Raw genomic sequence first — 20,882 nt, forward strand, 5'->3', positions numbered from 1 at the left:
TCCTGTGTTGATGGACCTGTCTGAGATACTTGTGTACTTGATGGTCTGGAGAAATTCTTTACAACAGGCCTTGAAGCGTACCTGGGTTTATTTTAGTTCTGCAGGAGGCAGGAAACCTAGAAGGTGCTGCTTCTGGACACTGAGTATTGATGATGCAATGCTTTTTCTTGGTTGATGGTTCTCCTATCTTCATTCTCCAGATATGACTCCCTGCATGTCTCCTCTGCCACATGACAGTCCTTTAATAGAGAAGCCAGGCTTGGGGCAGATACAGGAAGAGAGTGAAGGGGCGGGATTTAAAGCACTTCCTGGTAAGGGGTTAAATATTTGTAAAGCATTTGCATCCTCCCCTTCCATACCACGCCCTGTTGTTATCCATACCTTCTACTAACCTTACCTTGGTGTGTGAACGGGTTTTCCAACGATCTGATTTTTTGAAGTCTCCTTACCTTCACATAGCACAGACAGCAGCTATTCCTTGGCATCATATCAGCATGGGGACATGACTGGAGAAAGCTCTGCAATACTTTAAACACCAAGTGCAGACAAAAATTGTCCTTTCCAGATTCCACAGTGTCAGTAAAGAAAAAGGCTGAGAATGTTTCTTCCGTGGAGGAACCAGAAGATGATTTGAGTGGGACCCAGTTCGTGTGTGAGACTGTCATCCGATCCCTTACATTGGATGCCGCCCCGGATCACAAACCACCTTGGAGACAGAAGTCCCCGCATAGTGAGTGTCCCTGAAATTCCCGGACCTCACCCCACGCCCCCACTGGGGTGACGCCTGACTTGAGATTGCCAGACCTGAGCAGGTAGAAGTGCTCTTCTTTACTCAGAGTGGAGACGGGAATCTTTGTTAGAGGTTGGATCATGGTTGTTCGTTTAGACTCTACATGTGCATCAGGAGCAAAGCAGCTCCCGTAATTCATTTCTGCACTTTCCCAGGGGCTGAATTACAGCTGTATGCCACAGAGGAACAGCAGCCAACTGTGCTGCCTGGGTTCTGCAGTAAGAAGTCGTCTTGTAAGTGGACGGAGCCCCTCAGCAGAGAACCCTCCCCCGCCCTCCCACCCCCACCCCCACCCCCAGCAGCTGAGTTGTCTCATTTCTCCAAGGGCAGCAGTCAGGAAATAGTGGGCAAAACAGGAGCACCAAGCTAAAACTTCTTAGGGTTAAATTCTGCTGTCATAAATTTCTTTGTGGCAGAATTTCTAGAGGTCAGATAGGTAGAACCAATTTCATGTATTTCAGATACTATTCAAACACTCAAATTTTAAAACTATGTATTTAAAAAATATATATGTATTTCCACACACACACTTGAGTACAAATGGATAACAAAAAAAGTCTAAACCAAGTCTAGAAGAACTTACACCAAAATGTTCACAGTAGTTGTCTCAGTAAGATTACCGGTGGTTTGTTGTTATTTTTTTCTCAACTCATCCATGTTTTGCCAGTTTTTCTGTCATGACTACTCATTACTTTGCAAAGAGGAGGAGGAAAGGAGTCAAAAGTAGTCATATAGTCCTGCAGTACTTAGCACCAGATGTTTTCTCTTCTCATAGCACTGTTAGCTACTTTAGCAGTTTCGATTTGAAACCATCCCAATATGATAGGGGCTTCTCTGATAGCTCAGTTGGTAAAGAATCTGTCTGCAATGCAGGAGACCCCCAGTTTGATTCCTGGGTCGGGAAAATCCACTGGAGAAGGGATAGACTACCCACTCCAATATGCTTGGTCTTCCCTTGTGGCTCAACTGGTAAAGAATCCACTTGCAATGTGGGAGACCTGGGTTCAGTCCTTAGGTTGGGAAGATCCCCTGGAATAAGGGAAAGGCTACCCACTCTAGTATTCTGGCCTGGAGAAGTCCATGAATTGTATAGTCCTTGGGGTTGCTCTGACAGTTATGTTAGCTGTCACCTGAAAGGGAAAAGGAAAAGGGCCTCCTTGTTTTAAGGGTCATAGTGTTCTCAGAAGCTTTATTGTTTCTGCTGACCTTGTTTTTATGAACTTTGGTTCTTTTCAGCTTCAGACTTTGAATATGGCCCTTTGGTTTGTCCCTCTCCTCTGGCTTTCATAATTATAGCTCATGACCCACAAGGCTTGGTATAGGGTAGGGAAAGTACGAGGGACTGTTCTTAGCTTGTACCTTAAAATTGGATGCTTTCACCCTTTAGTGAAATTTGCCTTACCTGAAGAGGGACCACTTGCAGACGAGAGGGAGGAGATTGTCCAAGTTGCTGAAGAAGAGGCTGTTGTGGAGGAAGAGGATGAGCTCAAAGATGAAGTTCGGAGTCAGTCCTCTGCTTCTTCAGAGGACTATATCATCATCCTGCCTGAGTGCTTTGACACCAGCCGCCCCCTGGGGGACTCCATGTACAGCTCTGCACTCTCACAGCCAAGCCTGGAGCGAGGGGCTGAAGGAGAGCCTGGGATTGAGGCTGGGCAGGAACCAGTCGAGGCTGGGGAGAGACCCCCTGGAGGGGACAGCCAGCCACAGGGGCACAACATCAATGACATCCTTATGACCTCACAGACTCTGGACACAGTGCCCCTAACCCCAGAGGTGGTGGGGCCTCCGCCACAGCTGCCCAGGTACCATCTGTACCCTACTCTGCTGGGCTGTCCTTCAGAGGTGGAATAAAGAGAGAGGACTCAACCTGATCTCAAAACCTGTTTCTCTGTCAGCGGGGGAAATGGCGATTTCCCATAGTAAAGTCTGATGAATAAAAGTTGTACTTCCCAGTGTTTGTGGATCCTGGATTTAAAGAAATACTTGCTTTAGTTAACTTTTATTAGCTGAGTAATTAGCAGGGGAGTGACCAGACTGCAGCCAGTCTCTCTAGCTTGACTGTGGCTGAAGAGGAAAACTGAAGAGTGAGCCCTTCCCACCTGATCCCTAGATGCAGACTTGTGCTCTGGATCAGCAGTGCGAAACCTCTGTAGAGACTCTAGCTCTGCTGTGCCCTGTTTGCTGTTTCTCCACCGTTACCAGAGGTGCCTTCTCAACTTACTTTCAATATTATGTTTTTCTGAAAGGAGTCCTCCCAGTGCACAGCATCATGGTTCCCCAGGAGTGGATTTACCAGTTACCGTACCAGAAGTTTCTTCAGTCCCTGGTCAGATCAGAGAAGGTAATGACCTGCCTGAGCTTTCTCTCTGTGCTCTTTTCTCATGGAAACCAGGTATAAGTAGGCACTCTGGTTCTTGGCAGTTTTGCGAAACTTGCCCTTTGACTTTTTCTGTGCTCGTCCCCCCTACTCTTTTTGTTCTATCTTCTAGCTTAATATTTATTAGATGAGACCCCATAGATGCTGGCATTGTGCTGTAGTGGAAAGAACACAGGTTTTGGAACCAGCCCAGTCTAGGTTCATCCCCAGCTCTGCCTTTGCTCACTGTGTAACCTTGCAGTGGTTCAGCAGGTTGATAATACCTGAAGGTCTGTTTCCTCATCCACGAAATAAAAGAGAGTAGCACCTTGGAGTTGTGAGTAGACCCTCAAAGTGGCGTCCCTCTCTTCCTCAAAAAACAAAACCTGGACTTCCTGGCGGTCCAGTGATTTAAGACTACATCCAGTGCAGGAGGCACAGGTTGAATCTCTGATCAAGGAACTAAGTGCCCACATGGCATGTGGTGCGGCATAACAATTAAAGGCTTGAAATGTTGTGATCAGATTGTTACCTGCCTCAGAAATAGCCCTGCTGGGAGTTAGGAAATCCCAGGCATTTCTAGATGCTGCATCTAACCAACAGCTCTTTTGCTTTTAGAGCTCAGAGGCTCATCAGGACTTGTAAACAGCAGACCGAAGAGCTATGACCACTCAAGGTAACTGGACCTTGCCTGTGCAGCCTCTTATTCAGAAGCAGGTTACCTGCTTCCTAGTGTCCTAGTGTTACCCTGCTTACACGAGCCTTTCAGAGCACGTGCCCCCTCCTGAGAGTGACAGAGGAGAGCCATCATTCCTTCTTGTTATTTCTTCTGAAGCTCGTGAGCAACCCTGAGCAGAGGGCTAACGTTGATGTTTAAGAGTGTTGCCAGTCCAGACCAGGAAGAAGCGCCCTTAGGTTCAATTCCTGCTTAGTAACAAAGGAGGGTAGGAAGGTCCAGGCCATTGTGCATCTTGTAACTTGTTCTTAGACAAACCTGCCTCTCTGCTCCTAGTCATCTCAAAGCAGTATCAAGTTGGGCCCCTCCCTGTATACAGTGTTCAGAAAATCACATTTCCTTTGGGAGTTGTTTCCTCTGAGATGGTAACTGAGCAGATCCACTGCCAGTACCTCACGGCGCCCTTGACCACATTAATTTTCCAGTGGGGCTGAAAGCTGGCATGCTAACCAGAGTGACATGTTTTCTGCAGTGCCCATATCTTGTAGCAGTAAGAACTGAGCCCTACATCGAACCTAGATTTGTAACTATAAAACTGATAGGAAAACAGTCACATGCTCATTTTACATTTGATTTTTTTTCCTCCAGGAAATCTCATTTCCTTTCAGGATGAGAACCCAGATTATCTTGTAGGAAGGTAATAATTAGCGTTTCTTAGGGAGATAACTTGGTTTTCCTCCTCAGGCACCACCACCACCACCACCACCACGGGAACAGCATTGCTGGAGGACTGGTTAAGGGGGCTTTGTCTGTTGCTGCCTCTGCTTACAAGGCCTTGTTTGCTGGACCACCAGTCACTGCACAGGTCAGTGTATGTTTTATTTTCCTGAACCAAATCCAAGTCACTAGTAAAAACAGTGGCATCTGCCTGGGCTGGAGAGAGTCGCACATCATCGTAGAAAGCATGAGCTTTAAGTTTAGTTTTCTTTTAATTGGAGGATAATTGCTTTACAGTGTATGTTGGGTTCTGTATAGCAGCCGAGAATCAGCCATAAGTACATGTATGTCCCTTCTCTCTTGAACCTCCCTCCCATTCCCCCACCCCAATCCTACCCCTCTAGGTTGTCACACCGGGTTGAACTCCGTGTGCTGTACAGCAGCTTCCCACTAGCTATGTATGTTTCTTACATATGATGACACATATGTTTCAGTGCTGCTCTCTCAATTTGTCTCACCCTCTCCTTCCACAAGTCTGTTCTCTATGTCTGCGTCTCTATTCCTGCCCTACAGATAGGTTCATCAGTACCATCTTTCTAGATTCCACGTATATGTGTTAATATACGATATTTGTTTTCCTCTTTCTGACTTCACTCTGGATAACAGGCTCTAGGTTCATCCATCTCTCTAGAACTGCCTCAAATTTGTTCCTTTATATGGCTGAGTAATTCCATTGGATATATGTATCACAAAACTTAGTCTTTGATTAACACACAAAGACTTGGCCACTTTCCACTTATATGACTTTGGCTAAGTTAAGGGAGGAAAGAAAAAAGACCTAATGTTTGTTGCAGACCTAGTGTGTGTGTGGCGCTTTCCCAGGTGCTAGTGCTACAGGAGGAATCAGACACCAGTTCCTGCCCAGAGTGGTGGGAAACAAGTGAAGTAAACAGACATTTGTCTACGAAACTTTTGAAAATTGCAAAGCACTATAGAATTTAAGGAATCTTTCATCTAATTAAAAAAAAAAAAAACTAAACATTTATTGTGCAGTGTAAGATACTATACCAGTTTTCTCAGACTGGTGGAACACCTCAGTCTGATACTAGCCCCACAGTGCAGCACAAGAAGGCTTCCTGGTAGATGATGCCTGAAGTCATCCTAAAAGTGTTTGCCAGGAATCAACAGAAAGGGTAGACAGAGAGTAGCCAGTAAAGAGATCTGGAAATGTGAGCCTGGAAGGTAAATTTATTCTGAGAAGAGAAAGAAGAGAAAAGAGCAGCGATGTAGGTGGGATGCTGTGTTAAGTAATTTGGATTTTATTTTAGGACCCGTGGGCAGCCTCTGAAGGATTTTAGGGAAGTAATTAACATGATCAGATTTGTTCTTTGTAAGATCACTCCACTCCTCCATAGTGTGGAGGCTGAGGGAGCCTTAAGAAATCCAGCTGAGAATCCACATGTAAGAAGAAAAGAAGGATAGAAGAGAAATAGAAATGGCAGAACTTGGAGGCCATAAGGCTAAAAAGAAGTCAAGGATAAAAGTTTCTAGTTTAGGTAGTCAGTGTAACATTCATTAAGAGAGGATATATAAGAACGGTATATTTGGGCAGGAGGAAAAGAAAATCCAGTCGGTTTTGGGCTGGTGTTGAATTTGAGACACACCCAGGTCAATTTATCCAGAGTATAGTTGGGTTTATACATTTGAATTAAAGAGAAAAGAAGTTTGGCCTGGAAATGAAGTCATTTCCAGGAGCCACAGATTAGATAAAATTTTCCAGGAAGAATGGATAAAAGAAGGAGCAGCCTCTAAGAATCATGGAAAGAGGGAGGGCTCTGCAAAGAAGACTGAGAACTAGGAGGAGAATGAGGAAGGGAAGGGAGTTCTACACTGGAGCTTAGGGAAGGGAGTTTTAATGAGGAGGGCATGGCCAGCAGTGTCAGATGCTGCAGAGGAGTGAGAAGGAGCAGAGAGAACTTTAAGAGTACAACTGTGCCTCACTTTCAAATAGCTGGACTATACAAAGGGATAAGGAGCGTGAAAGCTGGGACATGTAAGGCAGAGGGAGACATTTTTAAAGGTGAGCCAGTAGCAAAGGAGGTTAACAATCAAAATGAGAGAGGTTAATTAGTAGAAAAATATTTCCGAGGTGACGAGAGGTAATGAGATACAAAGTAAGGTTCATTCAGAAGGATTAACCTGGAAAGGAGGACGGGTAACTTACTCTGAAATAGAAGAGAACAGAAGAGAGAAATACCAGAGACAGTGCTCAACATATTGACATGCTTTTCTTAATCCATTCAGTTCAGTTGCTCAGTCGTGTCTAACACTTTGTGACTCCATGGACTGCAGCATACCAGGCCTCCCTGTCCATCACCAACTCCCAGAGTTTACTCAAACTCATGTCCATTGAGTCGGTGATGCCATCCAACCATCTCATCCTCTGTCGTCCCCTTCTCCTCTCGCCTTCAGTCTTTCCCAGCATCAGGGTCTTTTTCAAATGAGTCAGTTCTTCGCATCAGGTGGCCAGAGTATTGGAGTTTCAGCTTCAACATCAGTCTTTCCAATGAACACTCAGGACTAATCTCCTTTAGGATGGACTAGTTGGATCTCCTTGCAGTCCAAGGGACTCTCAAGAGTCTTCTCCAACACCACAGTTCAAAAGCATCCATTCTTCAGCACTCAGCTTTCTTTATGGTCCAACTCTCACATCCATACATGACTACTGGAAAAACCATAGCCTTGACTAGATGGACCTTTGGTGCCAAAGTAATGTCTCTGCTTTTTAATAGGCTCTCTAGGTTGGTCATAACTTCCCTTCCAAGGAGTAAGCGTCTTTTAATTTCATGGCTGCAGTCACCATCTGCAGTGATTTTGGAGCCCAGAGAAATAAAGTCAGCCACTGTTTCCACTGTTTCCCCATCTATTTGTCATAAAAGTGATGGGACTGGATGCTGTGATCGTAGCTTTCTGAATGTTGAGCTTTAATCCACTCAACCACACTGCAAAATACTAGCTAACCTGTGTCTCCATTTTTTTTTTTTTAATAAGAAAATTGGTACTCAACACAGCTGTTAAGTAAATGATGAGGGTGTTCCAGGTGTTCGGAGGATTTAGGAAAGTTATGAACTTGGCCCAAAGAAGAAAGTAAAAATAAAAGATTAAGTAAATTAGCAATAAATAATTGCTATTCTTTATTTTTAAAAAAAAAAAGGCCAAGAAGGTTGCCCAGGATATCATTTCCTGAGCAGTTTCTGGTCCGGCTTCTTTGCGTATCTGATTAAATTTCCCAGACTTTTTTCCGGTAACAGCTCTTGACCCATCATCATGATCACCTTTATCTTCACAGTGTTTCCAGAGTGTGTTTGTATCTCTTCCTTCATCTAGTTCTAAAGACAGTTCATTTGTTACCTGGTTTGGGATACAAACATACCTCATCCAAAATAGAGTTTTCCCAGTCCTTATCCCCTCAGAAGACCCATTGGTATTAGGTGGACAGGAGTGCCATAGTCTTGCACCTAATTACCTAGCGTTTTGAATAAATCTGGAAAGATTAGAATTACTCAACAAAATAATACAGATTTTTACAGAAACTTTTTCTGCTTTTCTTGACTCTACACAGCCAGTAGTTTCTGAAGATCAGACAGCAGCCCTGATGGCCCATCTCTTTGAAATGGGATTCTGTGACAGGCAGTTGAACCTAAGGCTGCTGAAGAAACACAATTACAACATCCTGCAGGTGGTGACAGAACTCCTTCAGGTCAACAACAACGACTGGTACAGCCACCGCTACTGAGGAGTGACCTCGTATTAAATAACATTGCCTGCTGCTCAGAGATGATCTTTATTCTGTTGGGGCATGGGGTAGAGACCCTTGGTTATTTTTTAATCTGATGAATCTATAATAGAGCCCATCATTGAATTATCCAGACAATACCTGCCATTGCAGTATTTTTTGGAGCAAATCAAAAACTAGAACTTAAATTTTCACAGTAGTCATTAGGTGAATTGTAGGAAGAGCATTTTTCAGTTGATTTGGATAAAGCTCCTTTCTCTGTTTTAGTGCACTGAAGAGTATAACTTAAACTTCCTATACAACCATTTTTCTTTCTGCTTGTACTGAAGTTGAGTATTTTTCTTTACTTAACGTGGATGTTTTTATGGGGATATCTGTTGTCAGTTGTTAAAAAGAATTAACCTTGGAAGTTGTTTTCCAGAATTCTCATAATTTCTCTAACCTATCCCAAGCTTAAATAGCTATGTGGTATTAAAATGACACCTAGAACGTGATAGGAATTTTGTTATGCTTCCCATTTCAAGTAGAAAGTCATTTTTTTGCAAGTCTTGGAAATCAGCACTGTTGTTTTCTAAAGACCCCACTGATGCGTTGAAGTATATCCGCCTTCCATGTCTCTGCACTTCTGCGTGAGGAGCGGGGAGTGTGCTAATTAACCCACCAGCACCTGTTGAACAGTGTCTATTGTAGCAATTTTGCATACATTTGTATTTTATTTAAGGGAAAAAATTTAGGTAGTGTGAAATATTTTGCTAATCCTATAAAGAAGGGAAAAATCTTCTATTAAAGGAAAATAAATTTAACAGTTACCTTTTTCTTTATGTCAGGGGCAGGTCTTATTTACGGTAGAGTGGGCAAGGGCTGTATAGAAACATGAGAAAACTGAACTTTTATTATGTGAATCTCAGTAAAATTCAGGAGCGGGCAGATGAGTGGGTGTGAGGCTTTGACATGGGATTTAGGAAGTCCTGAATGTCTCTTGAATGTTTGAAATCTGTTCAAGACAACTTAGAACTAGAAAAAGAGGCTGTTTTACAAAACTGGGATGTGGGGGGCGGCAAACTCAGAAAAAAGTTCTGGTTTAATTTAACCCCAGGGTAGGTGAGTGGGAAAGAGCTTGCTTACAAAGGTCCAAAGTCCTCACTCTGTTAATAGAAAGGAGTTTTGGGTACAGCTGGTAGAGGTAACAAAAAACACTGAAGATTTTAGTCATAAGAATTGCTTGCAGAAAAAGAAATCTGACCCCCCCCCCCCAGCCCGAAGGGGGAAGGATAATAAAATAGTGTTATATAACCTGGTTGGTATTACAATGAATGATGATGTAATCATTAGCCATAATGATGTTTATTTACAGTATAACCCTTGAATGCTGTTAAATAGGCCAGGATTCAGACTGCAAGCCAACCAGTCTGTTCGTTATTTAAAACGTTTTTATGGGGCCTTCTGGGTAGAGGCTGAGCGGCCGGTTGTGTGTAATTAATTGGGTTGATTTGGGACGGGATCTGCCTTGACCATCTGAGTCGTATTGTTAGGGTCCAGTCGTCTGTCCCATTGTACTTGTACGTAACCGCTTAAAGAATGATGAAATAAACTTTGAAACTCTTACCTGCCCTGGCTGGTACCTTCGTCCAGGACCTCGCGTGGCCTTTGAAGATCTGAGAAACGTTCTGGCCGCTGTGTTGAGAAGCGGGCCCTGGCGGGGCGGGGGGCGGGGGGGGGAGGGGCGGGTCCTGGGAGAGGGGGCGGGTCCTGGGAGGGCGGGTTCGGAGGAGCCGGGGCGGAGCTTCCCAAGGCTTTGAATCAAAAGTTGGGGCGAGACCCGGCTCCCGCAGTTTCGGTTCTACTTTGCAGGCGTTTCTGTCGCCGCGGTCGCCAGAGGGTAAGGTGCTTTGAGAAATTCCTTTACTTTTCCTCTGGGAGACAAGGGCCCAGGCCCCTCCTGTGCCTCCTCCTCCTAGAGAAACACGCAGGTACCGAGCTCTGCTAACGGCCTCTCGGGGTGTCTGATGGGACTTAAAATCCTCTTTCGATGAAATCCTAGCCTCTCAGTCCACGCCCAGCTTCAGAGTAGGGCGTAAAGCAGCTGGGGCTATGGGTAGGCCACAGTCACGGCTCCCCACCTGCCCCAAAGGGGCACTCGCTTCCCCTAGGACTCTGGAACCACCCTTCCCTACCGGCTCTCGTCCCAAAATTACGTACTCCAAAAATCTCTCGTCCTCCTGCAGCTGAGAGGAGCCCGGGATCTCAGACCTAAGCCAGGTGAGGCTCACTTTATTTTAGCCGCGAAGGTCAGAGTTCAGCTCAGGATGCCCATTCATTTGACTCCGCCCTCTAGGGGAGAATCTAGATTTTTAGCCTCAGTTCTTCCTCATAAAGGACTGACCCAGACGTTGCTCCTCCCCCAGACATTCTTTCCCATCCCAACTCAGAAAGCAACAGAGAAGAGGTTTATGCTCCCTTCCACGAACTTTTTAGGGTCTTTTAAAGCCACATCTGTGGCCAGTCTAGCTTCCTTTTTCTTTCTTGTTCCAAAGAATCCCTACCTTCTATTACACCAGTACCTGCCCAGGTTCAGGAATGGAAGCTTTTCTTCCACACCCAGGCTGGGAGACCTCAGGCATTTCTGCCCCGGGGTGCTGGATAGACATCTTCAGAATCATCTTGTCTCAGAGGATGAAGGGACTCTCTTGGTTGCTGCCCTCAAGCCAGCCCTATCTAACTTCCTTCCTTAGTAATCAGTGACAGCTCAGCAACTTTTCCAGAACAAAATAAATGCTCCCCTTTCACTTATGAAAGTCCCTTAAAGTGAAATAACCTCTGCTTTGCTTTTCCGTCTCGGGAACTGAGCTGTCCTACAATAAAGAGAGGAGTTGAAATGCAGAGATTCCTGATCTGAGAACCACGTGTAACTGCTTGAATTTCCATACCTTCACTTTCTTAGGCTTGAGCTTGGTGAAATTGTGGTGGGGCCCCCTGCCAATCTCAAAAACTTAAAACCAGAGTGACACCCAGCATCCACTCTAACTGAATTTTGTTCTTTCTTCATCAGTGAAAAATACCCCTGAACAATGGGTGCAACATTCTCCCAGCTGGCCTCTCAGGAGGATGAGAACAAATTGATCCTGCCCCCCGACCCAGCCTTTGGCAGCAAGGCTGCCAGCTACTCCAGCACTGGCAACAGCAAGCCTTTCTGTTCCTGTGTGCCATGTGACAGGGCTGCTGGTACTGGCTTTGTAACTTGTCCCACCTGCCAGGGCAGTGGGGAGATTCCTCAAGGTGAGTAACCGCAGGCTCTGGAAATAGCCTGGGATCCAGGAAAGGCTCTTAACAGCCAGCTGGCCAGCGCCAAGCCCCTCTGAGTCTCCCTGGGTGGTGTTAGGTAGTCCGGCTCCTAGTCCCCCAGTTTCAGGCTGGCCCAGGGAGATTCTAACCCTCCCTGGGCTCTCTGCAGAGACCTCCCTCCTGCCCTGGTTGTACCACCCAACCCCAGGGGATTTCCAGCCTCTCTGCTTCCTTAGCAACCCTGCCGTAGGATTCAGGAAGTTACCATGGCCTCTCCAAAGAAACTGGACTTTTCTGACTTGTGGTGACTTGCAGAAATTCTTCACTCATGTTAATGAAATCTCACCTCCATTCGAGAGGTAGCAAATCTGAGCTGCCAACAGCCAGTGTCCCCAGTCCTGCCCTGGGTCAGAGATGGCATGCTTCTAAGACTGCTCTGTGGGATGGAGGGGTGCTTCTCGCAGGCTGGTACAGGAAACTTGTCATGAACACTTCGTGGCCCTCCTCACCCTCTTTCTCTCTACAGAGCTAGAGAAGCAGCTGGTGGCCCTTATTCCCTATGGGGACCAGAGGCTGAAGCCCAGGCACACGTAAGCCCCTCTTCCTACCCCAGTTCTTCAGGCATTGCCCGTGGGGGCAATTCCTCTTTGTCATCCCAATGTGCCCTCCTCTACTAAATTTTCTCCATTGGTTCTCCTCCAAAAGCCTGAGCTTCACTGGGCTCAGACATATTAGCACCCTGTTTCCACAGATTTTCCTAGTTAAAGAATCTCAGAGCACAGCAGACCACCTGAGGTCAGTTGGTATCCAAAGCATCACTGCTTCCAAGAAGCATGGCTCCCTTTTGAAGACAGAGAGGACCTCTTGACTCTGCAAGTCCTTCCAGGATGGAGGGAGTTGCCAGTGATTTGGGGAAGTGATTTTTCCTAAGAACTTCTTTTGCTGTGGCAGTTCAGACCTGCTTGTTCTCTTCCCCGTAGAGATGGAAAGCCAGCTACTCCCTGACCTGGGACCCTTCAGAACCTCAGAGGCAGCCATGAGTTTCAACTGTGGGGGCCTGTGACTCTGTTTGTCATCTGGGTCGTTTGACATGAATCCCTGGAGCTCCTCCTCCCAGGGTCCACAGCTTCCATCTGGGAGCCACCACCCAGCCCTTCCTGACCCCTGCATCAGAGTCCAAATCTGGCAAGTGCCCCTTAGAAGGTACTACCAAGGTGCAGTCTCTTTAATGCGTATTACAATTTTGAATTAGATGGACAGACGATGTCTGGTTCTGAATATGAAAAATTCAGAACTCTCAAAAGTCATGTGGACTTCTTCCAGTGATTATAGCTGGCATTGGTTTAGCCTTTGACTATGCACCAGGACTGGGGATTGGTGGCTTTTCCTGAATTAGCCCATAACAGATTGTACAAGGTAGGTAGGTACAATGAATGATTTCCATTTTATAGACAAGGAAACTGAGGCTTAGGGCAGTTAAATGGGTTGTTCAGAGTTACTGGGCCAGTGGGTACAGAGAGCTGGGGATGGACATCAAGCTGCTGGCTTCTCAGTCCTGTGCTTCTCCCCACTCTGGGCCACCCCTGACTCTAGGCTGGTCCTCCACACCTGAGAAGCTAAGTGTCCAGTTGTGAGGGGAACTCAGAGGAGAGCCTTGTGTACAGAGAAGAGTATCTGAACACCCCTGGCCAGGTTGCTTCTATGTTCAGACTTCACTTCCCTACCTGGGTCCTGCTTTCCCACAGGAAACTCTCCGTGTTCCTGGCAGTGTCCATCTGCCTGGTGACCTCCTCCCTCATCGTCTTTTTCCTGTTTCCCCGGACAATCACCGTGCAGCCTGTGGGCCTCAACTCCTCCACGGTGGCCACTGATGAGGCCAATGTCTACCTCAACATAACGGTGGGTGGGTGCCTGTGCCCCTGTGCCCCTGGGCTCCAACCCCACCTTCCAGGCAGGCACCACTTCTCTGAAGCCCTTGTCCCGTGTTCTGACCTTGGGCATGGGTAGCCAGGGATCTTACGGCACTCAGAGGATGTCAGAAGCCTAAGGAGAAGCCCCTAACAGATTGTGTAAGATTGGAACTGTGAGAGGTTAGAATTGAGGCCAGAGCAGTATTAGGGAGTGGTATGCCTGAGACATTCCGGGTGGGCAGGGGAACAGAAAGAGCCTTGAAGGGTGAGACAGGATTTTGAGACAGCTTAATGTCCCAGTATTCTTGCCTGCAGAACTCCATGGACAGAGAAGCCTGGCAGGCTGCAGTCCATGGGTCACAAAGAGTTGGACAAGACTGAGCGACTAACACTTTCACTTTTACGGTCTTAGTTAAGGTGACCCCTCCAAGGGGCTCTGGCACTGGTTCCCCAGCAGCTGAAGCTCTCACTGGAAATGGGGCTCAATCAGGCTGGGGGTTTTTGAAACTGGTTGACTACTTCTTGCCAAGGATGGTTACTCTCACCCCTCCCTTCCCTGTCTTCCTCCCCAGAGTATCTTGAATATCTCCAATAACAATTACTGCCCTATCACTGTGACCCAGCTGACCATCGAGGTTCTGCACCTGTCCCTCGTGGTGGGACAGGTCTCCCACAGCCTCCTCCTCCACATCGGCTCTTTGGCCAGTGAACAGGTGATTCCCTCTCCCTGGCCAGCCCCACACCCCGCAAGTGTATGGACACAGGTGGGAGGAAGGGGGCAGCTGCAGTTGGGGCTAACCCTATGACCATTTGGTTGACAGATATTTTATGCAGTGGCCAACAGGATATGGGATGAAAACACATAGTGAGTAGCCCTTGATCTCTTCTTCCTCACCTCCTTCCTGGTTGGAAACTCAGTTTGAACCCCCACCAGATTTCTTGATTGCTTAGCAACCCTGCAGCCAGCATTCAGCCTGCACGCTTATGGCCAAGTCTGCAGTGTGCAAGTGTTCAGGGCCTCCTGTTTGGAGCAGGATTGGAATGAAAACCAGGCTAGAATTGGGTTAATCCTTACAATATATGGGACTTCCCTTGTGGCTCAGTTGGTAAAGAGTCTGCCTGTAATGTAGGAGACCTGGGTTTGATCCCTGGGTTGGGAAGATCCCCTGGACAACAGAAAGGCTACCCACTCCAGTATTCTGCCCTGGAGAATTCCATGGACTGTAAACGTCCATGGAGTCCCAGAGTTGGACACAACTGAGCGACTTTCACTTTCACTTTTACAATATATGACTTTGAGCTCTTCAGCCTGACTCGCTGTATTCTACTAAGGGAATGGCCAGCACATGCCTGGGCCAGGCCAGTGGGGGTTGGAGGAGTGAAGTGCTCACCTTAGGCAGAGGGAGCAGGAAGGCCTGGGTCCTTGCCTTCCCCATGGAAAGGAGGCCAGGGGCCTGGGACTGCAGGTCTCCTCTGAACTGACAGGATGCTCAGTGTGAAATGTGGTCCTGTGTTCTTCCTCTCTGTCTTTCTCAGCAAAATCTGTACCTGGCTGGAAATCAAAGTCCACCATGTGCTTTTGCACATCCAGTAAGTAGGATTTGAAGCCCTGGTATCCCCTCTCCCGCTTCTTTTTTTTTTTTTAATAGTTATTTATTTTGGCTTTGCTGGGTCTTAGTTAAGCATGCAGGATCTTTAGTTGTGGCATGTGGACTCTAGTTCCCTGACCAGGGATTGAACCTGGGTCCCCTGAATGGGAAGCTCAGAATCATAGCCACTGGACCACCAGGGAAGTACCCCTCTCCCACCTCCTGACTCCAGCTCCCCCTAGTGGGAAGGAAGTCATCCAAGCTGACTCCATGTATCTGTTGGCCCTTGATAGTGGCAGGTCCAGCCCTTCCTCTAGGGTCCACCTTGCTTCTGAGCTGTTGATGTGACACCTGTGGTGCTGCCCGGGACCCGGGTGGGGCAGGTGGGGCAGCTGTCCCAGGAGCCATGACAGAGCAGGAAGCCAGCCCTCCCCAGAGAGCAGAGCAGGGCCAAGGCTTTCCTCTTCCTCCCAGACACAGCACCAAAGCCTGCTTTTCCTCTCCAGGGGCACCCTGACCTATTCCTACCTGAGCCGTTCCGAGCAGCTGGTCTTCCAGAGCTATGAATATGTGGACTGCCAGGGAAACACCTCTGTGCCCCACTTGCTGGTCTCTCACCCGCCGTGACCTGTCTGCTGCCCTCAACTCCAGTCGCCTGCCGGCCTGGTCTGTACCTCCCACAACTCCGTGGTGCCCAGTAGGACAACAGTGACTTTGCCAAAGGAAAAACCCTGCTTTATCATACCCTCCCCACCCCATGCACCCCCAGCAGAGGAAGCTTCCTGTGGAAGTTAACTTCATATATGCTCATACATCCCTACACACTGTCTCTCTCTCATACATACACCCATACACACAGTCTCTCTCTCTCTCTCACACACACACACACACAAATACACACACACACACACCCTCTCTGATTTCCACAGGATCAGAAGCCTGATTCTTCTAGAGGCCAGCACCAGAGGCCTCTGGTTATGTCTTGAGCAAAGTCTGACACAACGTTTCCTCAGAGCTGCCTCAGAGGCGTGGAGCAGCACCCACCTTCCTATGCTGAGCACCTTGGTTGCCTGGTTCCTCCAGGGAAGGCCTTCTTCCTGCCTGAATGCCGAGAAAACTTTCATTTTATCTGGTTTGACTCCATGGATCCTTTTCCAGTTCTCCACCCAGTGATGGGAATGACTTAGGGATCAGCCCGTGCTGTCACCAGGGCCTTTTGCTTTGGTCATGTGACAGATCGTTGGTGATGGCCTGCTTCTCTCCTGGTAACTTGTTGCCCACCCTTTGGCCAAGGCCCTTTGGCTCTGCCTCCTTCCTGGTTATAGATGGTCTGGGTCTCCAGGAACATAGAGCTATTCTGCAGCTAAAGCTTCTCTTCTCCATAAAACACTTTTAGCAATATTATTCTCTGCACAGCAGGAACAAAAGGAGAGGAGGGAAGGGAGGCACCTGGTACCCTCTGGGCCTGCACAGGGAAAACAGAGACAAAGCCAGAGTCATTTTAAAAGGTATTTATTGAAGGAGGTCACAACCCTGAGCCCATGTGAGTGGACACAGACAGGTCAGATGGTGCCACAGTCGCCTTTACTATGGTTTCTATCACTCAGACAAGCAGAGAGATGAGCTTGGATGGTGGGGAAAGTTGAACTTGAAGTAGGAAGGATGGAGAAAGGGAATTGGGGACAGAACCTGATGACTAGCTGACCAGGGGACAAGAGGAAGGAAGGAGTTCATGCCGTCTGCACGCTTTCATGCCTGAGTAACGGGTCAAAGTGGTGCTGGCAACAGCATGAAAGTCCATGAAGTCCAGGCTGGAGCTTGTGCTCTGTGGAGTTTGGAAAATGTAAAGGATTTGTATTGTATTCACTAAACTATAGTTAACAGTGTTTAAAAAAGAAAAATAAAGGTCTCCTATAATTGGGAAGGGAGCTGCTGGTGTACACTCCCCGTCTCACAGCCTATTTCTTAATGTCCAGGTGGGCATCAAGGTCTCTTCCTCAGTCCCTGAGCCCCTTGGGAACATGCCCTGCTTCTCTGACTTCTCTCCCTTTCTCTCGTTACATATCCCTGCAGTCCCATCCCACCTTAATATTCTTGTTCTGTGTCCCCACCCTCCCCATACCTCCCCCAAGTGCTCCTCTCAAGAAACACTGCACTGAGAGGTTCCTTTGTGCATGCTGAGTCACTGCAGTCATGTCTGACTCTGCGATGCTATGGACTGTAGCCTTCCAGGCTCCTCTGTCCACGGGATTCTCCAGGCAAAAATACTGGAATGTGTTAATTTCCCACCCAAAGGCCATGCTACAATGAAAGGACCCAGGCACCGTCCCCCCTTACCAGTCAAGAGTGGAAGAGGGGATGAGCCTGGGGGACCCCACCTGTCAGTTTCAGGAAGTGGGGAGGGGGATACCTGAGGGCTTTAGAGCCTCTTAGCTGTCTCTGCTACATGGAAAGGCTGAGACCCAGGGAGAAAGAAGCCTATGGATTTGGGGGGGGAGGGCCATTCTGATCAGCGATCAATGCAAAGAAGTAGAGGAAAACAACAGAATGAGAAAGACTAGAGATCTCTTCAAGAAAATTAGAGATACCAAGGGAACATGTCATGCAAAGATGGGCTCGATAAAGGACAGAAATGGTATGGACCTAACAGAAGCAGAGGATATTAAGAAGAGGTGGCAAGAATACACAGAAGAACTGTACAAAAAAGATCTTCACAATCCAGATAATCACGATGGTGTGATCACTCACCTAGAGCCAGACATCCTGGAATGTGAAGTTAAATGGGAGCATCGCTATGAACAAAGCTAGTGGAGGTGATGGAATTCCAGTTGAGCTATTTCAAATCCTGAAAGATGATGCTGTGAAAGTGCTGCACTCAATATGTCAGCAAATTTGGAAAACTCAGCAGTGGCCACAGGACCAGAAAAGGTCCGTTTTCATTCCAATCCCAAAGAAAGGCAATGCCAACGAATGCTCAAACTACCACACAATTGCACTCATCTCACACTCTAGTAAAGTAATGCTCAAAATTCTCCAAGCCAGGCTTTAGCAATACGTGAACTGTGAACTTCCAGATGTTCAAGCTGGTTTTAGGAAAGGCAGAGGAACCAGAGATCAAATTGCCAACATCCACTGGATCATGGAAAAAGCAAGAGAATTCCAGAAAAACATCTATTTCTGCTTTATTGACTATGCCAAAGCCTTTGACTCTGTGGATCACAATAAACTGTGGAAAACTCTGAAAGAGATGGGCATACCAGACCAACTGACCTGCCTCTTGAGAAACCTGTATGCAGGTCAGGAGGCAACAGTTAGAACTGGACATGGAACAACAGACTGGTTCCAAATAGGAAAAGGAGTACGTCAAGGCTGTATATTGTCACCCTGCTTATTTAACTTCTATGCAGAGTACATCATGAGAAATGCTGGACTGGAAGAAGCACAAGCTGGAATGAAGATTGCTGGGAGAAATATCAATAACCTCAGATATGCAGATAACACCACTCTTATGGCAGAAAGTGAAGAGGAACTCAAAAGCCTCTTGATAAAAGTGAAAGAGGAGAGTGAAAAAGTTGGCTTAAAGCTCAACATTCAGAAAGCTAAGATCATGGCATCTGGTCCCATCACCTCATGGGAAATAGATGGGGAAACAGTGGGAACAGTGGCTGACTTTATTTTTTGCAGATGGTGATTGCAGCCATGAAATTAAGACACTTACTCCTTGGAAGGAAAGTTATGACCAACCTAGATAGCATATTAAAAAGCAGAGACATTACTTTGCCAACTAAGGTCCATCTAGTCAAGGCTATGGTTTTCCAGTGGTCATGTATGGATGTGAGAGTTGGACTGTGAAGAAAGCTGAGCGCCGAAGAATTGATGCTTTTGAACTGTGGTGTTGGAGAAGACTCTTGAGAGTCCCTTGGACTGCAAGGAGATCCAACCAGTCCATCCTAAAGGAGACCAGTCCTGAATGTTCATTGGAAGGACTGATGTTGAAGCTGAAACTCCAATACTTTGGCCACCTCATGTGAAGAGTTGACTCACTGGAAAAGGCTCTGATGCTGGGAGGGATTGGGGGCAGGAGGAGAAGGGGAAAACAGAGGATGAGATGGCTGGATGGCATCACCAACTCAATGGACATGAGTTTGAGTGAACTCTGGGAGTTGGTGATGGACAGGGAGGCCTGGCATGCTGCAATTCATGGGATCACAAAGAGTTGGACATGACTGAGCGACTGAACTGAACTAAGTCCCCGTCTTCCTAAGGTCAGGTGTCCTGTGCCTGAGACTGTAGTCCCCCTTTCCTCTGAGTTCTTTATCTCCATCCCTGCCTCTCATCATCAACAGCAGAGTGCCCACAGTGGACCAGACTGACGCTGGACTTGGGGGAGGGGGTCCCTGTCTGCCACTTCTTCCTATCGCTGCCCTAGGTCTGCTCTGGTGTGATACAACCCCTCCTCCCCCAGCTGAATCTCAGTAAGCATCCTCCAGGGGGCTGGGCTGATGGCTCCAATGAGAGTCATGAACCTGATGAGCTCCCGACAGACCTATCATTGCTAAATAAGGGCCAGTAATGGAGCTGTAGACTTGAGGGGTGCAAAGCCAAGTTCTCCCATAGGTTTTGCCTGGAGAAGCAGGGACTTACCTTCCACTTTCTTCCCACACTCCCTCCATCCTCTTCCTGCCCCTCCTCCTCATCCCAGTCTCACAGAGCCTGACCAGTCTCTTCGATTCTTTCCAGGAAGAAATCATTTTATTCCTGGCTCAGCTCCTCTGCCAGAGTGGATCAGGAGGGACTGGCTTTTGAAGTGGAGGTGTTGCTGGGTGGTAAGAAGGTCAGGTCACTTATCTGATTTTTGCCGATGACCAGTGGAATCTTGGGTCTATTTCTGAATCACCATTGCTGGATGTAATTTGTTGACTGAGAAAGAGAGACAGGAGGCAAAACAGGTCAGCTGTTCCCAGGCCCACTGCTTTTGCTTACTGTATTAAGTAAGCCAAAGGGCTTCCCTGGTGGCTCAGACGGTAAAGCGTCTGCCTGCAATGCAGGAGACCTGGGTTCAATTCCTGGGTCAGGAAGATCCTCTGGAGAAGGAAATGGCAATCCACTCCAGCACTCTTGCCTGGAAAATCCCATGGACGGAGGACCCTGAGAGGCTACAGTCCATGGGGTTGCAAAGAGTCAGACATGACTGAGCGATAATTAATTAATAAATTACTTTGAAGCCAAAGGAATCAAAGTGAAATGTAGTGAGTGGCCCAGTCCTCATCTTAAAGGACTAGGATCGGGTGTCAGGGAAAAAAAAAAAAAAAAAAACCTTTCCAAAGCTCATCCTGTTTTACGTAATTCCCAAGACACTCAAGAGTCTTCCTGGGTTTGATGGTCTGCAATTAGCTGGACACTAAGCTAAGTGCTTCAAATGCCTTCCCTTTTAATCCAGTCCTCATGACACCGCTACTATGGAACTGGTATCATTCTCCTTTAATGGATGGGCAGCTGAGGCTCAGAGAGTGAGTCAGGCTACCAGAGAGTGGTGATCCTAACTGAGACCATACCTCTTACTTCAGGTCTTACCTCCCTCCTGCCTAGCTGGCTCTACCCTAATCAGCCTCCAGATTTTGCTTCTTTGTACCTGTCCAGCCTTCCCAACTAGACTGTCAGCTCCTTCACTTACACTTAGTGCTGAGCAATGGGGCCTACAAAGACATTCTTATGGGGCAAGGAATGGGCCATCCAGAAATGACTAAACAGCTTCAGTCCCCT

At 47.3% G+C, this 20,882-nt stretch overlaps 2 protein-coding genes across 14 annotated transcripts in view; both read left to right on the forward strand.

The window, feature by feature from the left end:
- The window catches only part of NBR1 (NBR1 autophagy cargo receptor), a 28,187-nt gene extending 18,244 nt beyond the window's left edge, over positions 1-9,943 (forward strand). For 3 of the 12 annotated variants that reach the window (XM_042256015.1, XM_042256021.1, XM_042256018.1), the window contains 8 exons: positions 201-311; positions 566-730; positions 946-1,023; positions 2,178-2,595; positions 3,040-3,134; positions 3,768-3,825; positions 4,570-4,690; positions 8,165-9,943. In XM_042256015.1, the coding sequence (XP_042111949.1) occupies positions 201-311; positions 566-730; positions 946-1,023; positions 2,178-2,595; positions 3,040-3,134; positions 3,768-3,825; positions 4,570-4,690; positions 8,165-8,338 (1,220 nt within the window). In that variant the 3' untranslated portion in view covers positions 8,339-9,943. Of the gene's footprint in view, positions 1-200; positions 312-565; positions 731-945; positions 1,024-2,177; positions 2,596-3,039; positions 3,135-3,767; positions 3,830-4,569; positions 4,691-8,164 lie in introns of those variants that run through there. The other 9 variants (XM_004012959.5, XM_060395700.1, XM_060395697.1 and 6 more) reach the window with 4 other exon arrangements.
- Positions 9,944-10,127: 184 nt separating this feature from the next.
- TMEM106A (transmembrane protein 106A) lies at positions 10,128-17,061 on the forward strand. 2 transcript variants are annotated; one of them, XM_042256022.2, is made up of 9 exons: positions 10,128-10,217; positions 10,564-10,597; positions 11,388-11,614; positions 12,147-12,210; positions 13,366-13,519; positions 14,103-14,243; positions 14,352-14,395; positions 15,067-15,120; positions 15,626-17,061. In XM_042256022.2, exons 3-9 carry the CDS (start codon positions 11,407-11,409, stop codon positions 15,744-15,746), a joined length of 786 nt encoding a protein of 261 aa, XP_042111956.1. In that variant the 5' UTR covers positions 10,128-10,217; positions 10,564-10,597; positions 11,388-11,406; the 3' UTR covers positions 15,747-17,061. The 2 variants fall into 2 exon arrangements, with proteins under 2 accessions (XP_042111956.1, XP_004013009.2); XM_004012960.6 differs by lacking the exon at positions 10,564-10,597.
- The last annotated feature ends 3,821 nt before the right edge of the window (positions 17,062-20,882 follow it).

The sequence above is a fragment of the Ovis aries genome, chromosome 11 (genome assembly GCF_016772045.2).
Source record: "Ovis aries strain OAR_USU_Benz2616 breed Rambouillet chromosome 11, ARS-UI_Ramb_v3.0, whole genome shotgun sequence".
NCBI lineage: Eukaryota > Metazoa > Chordata > Mammalia > Artiodactyla > Bovidae > Ovis > Ovis aries.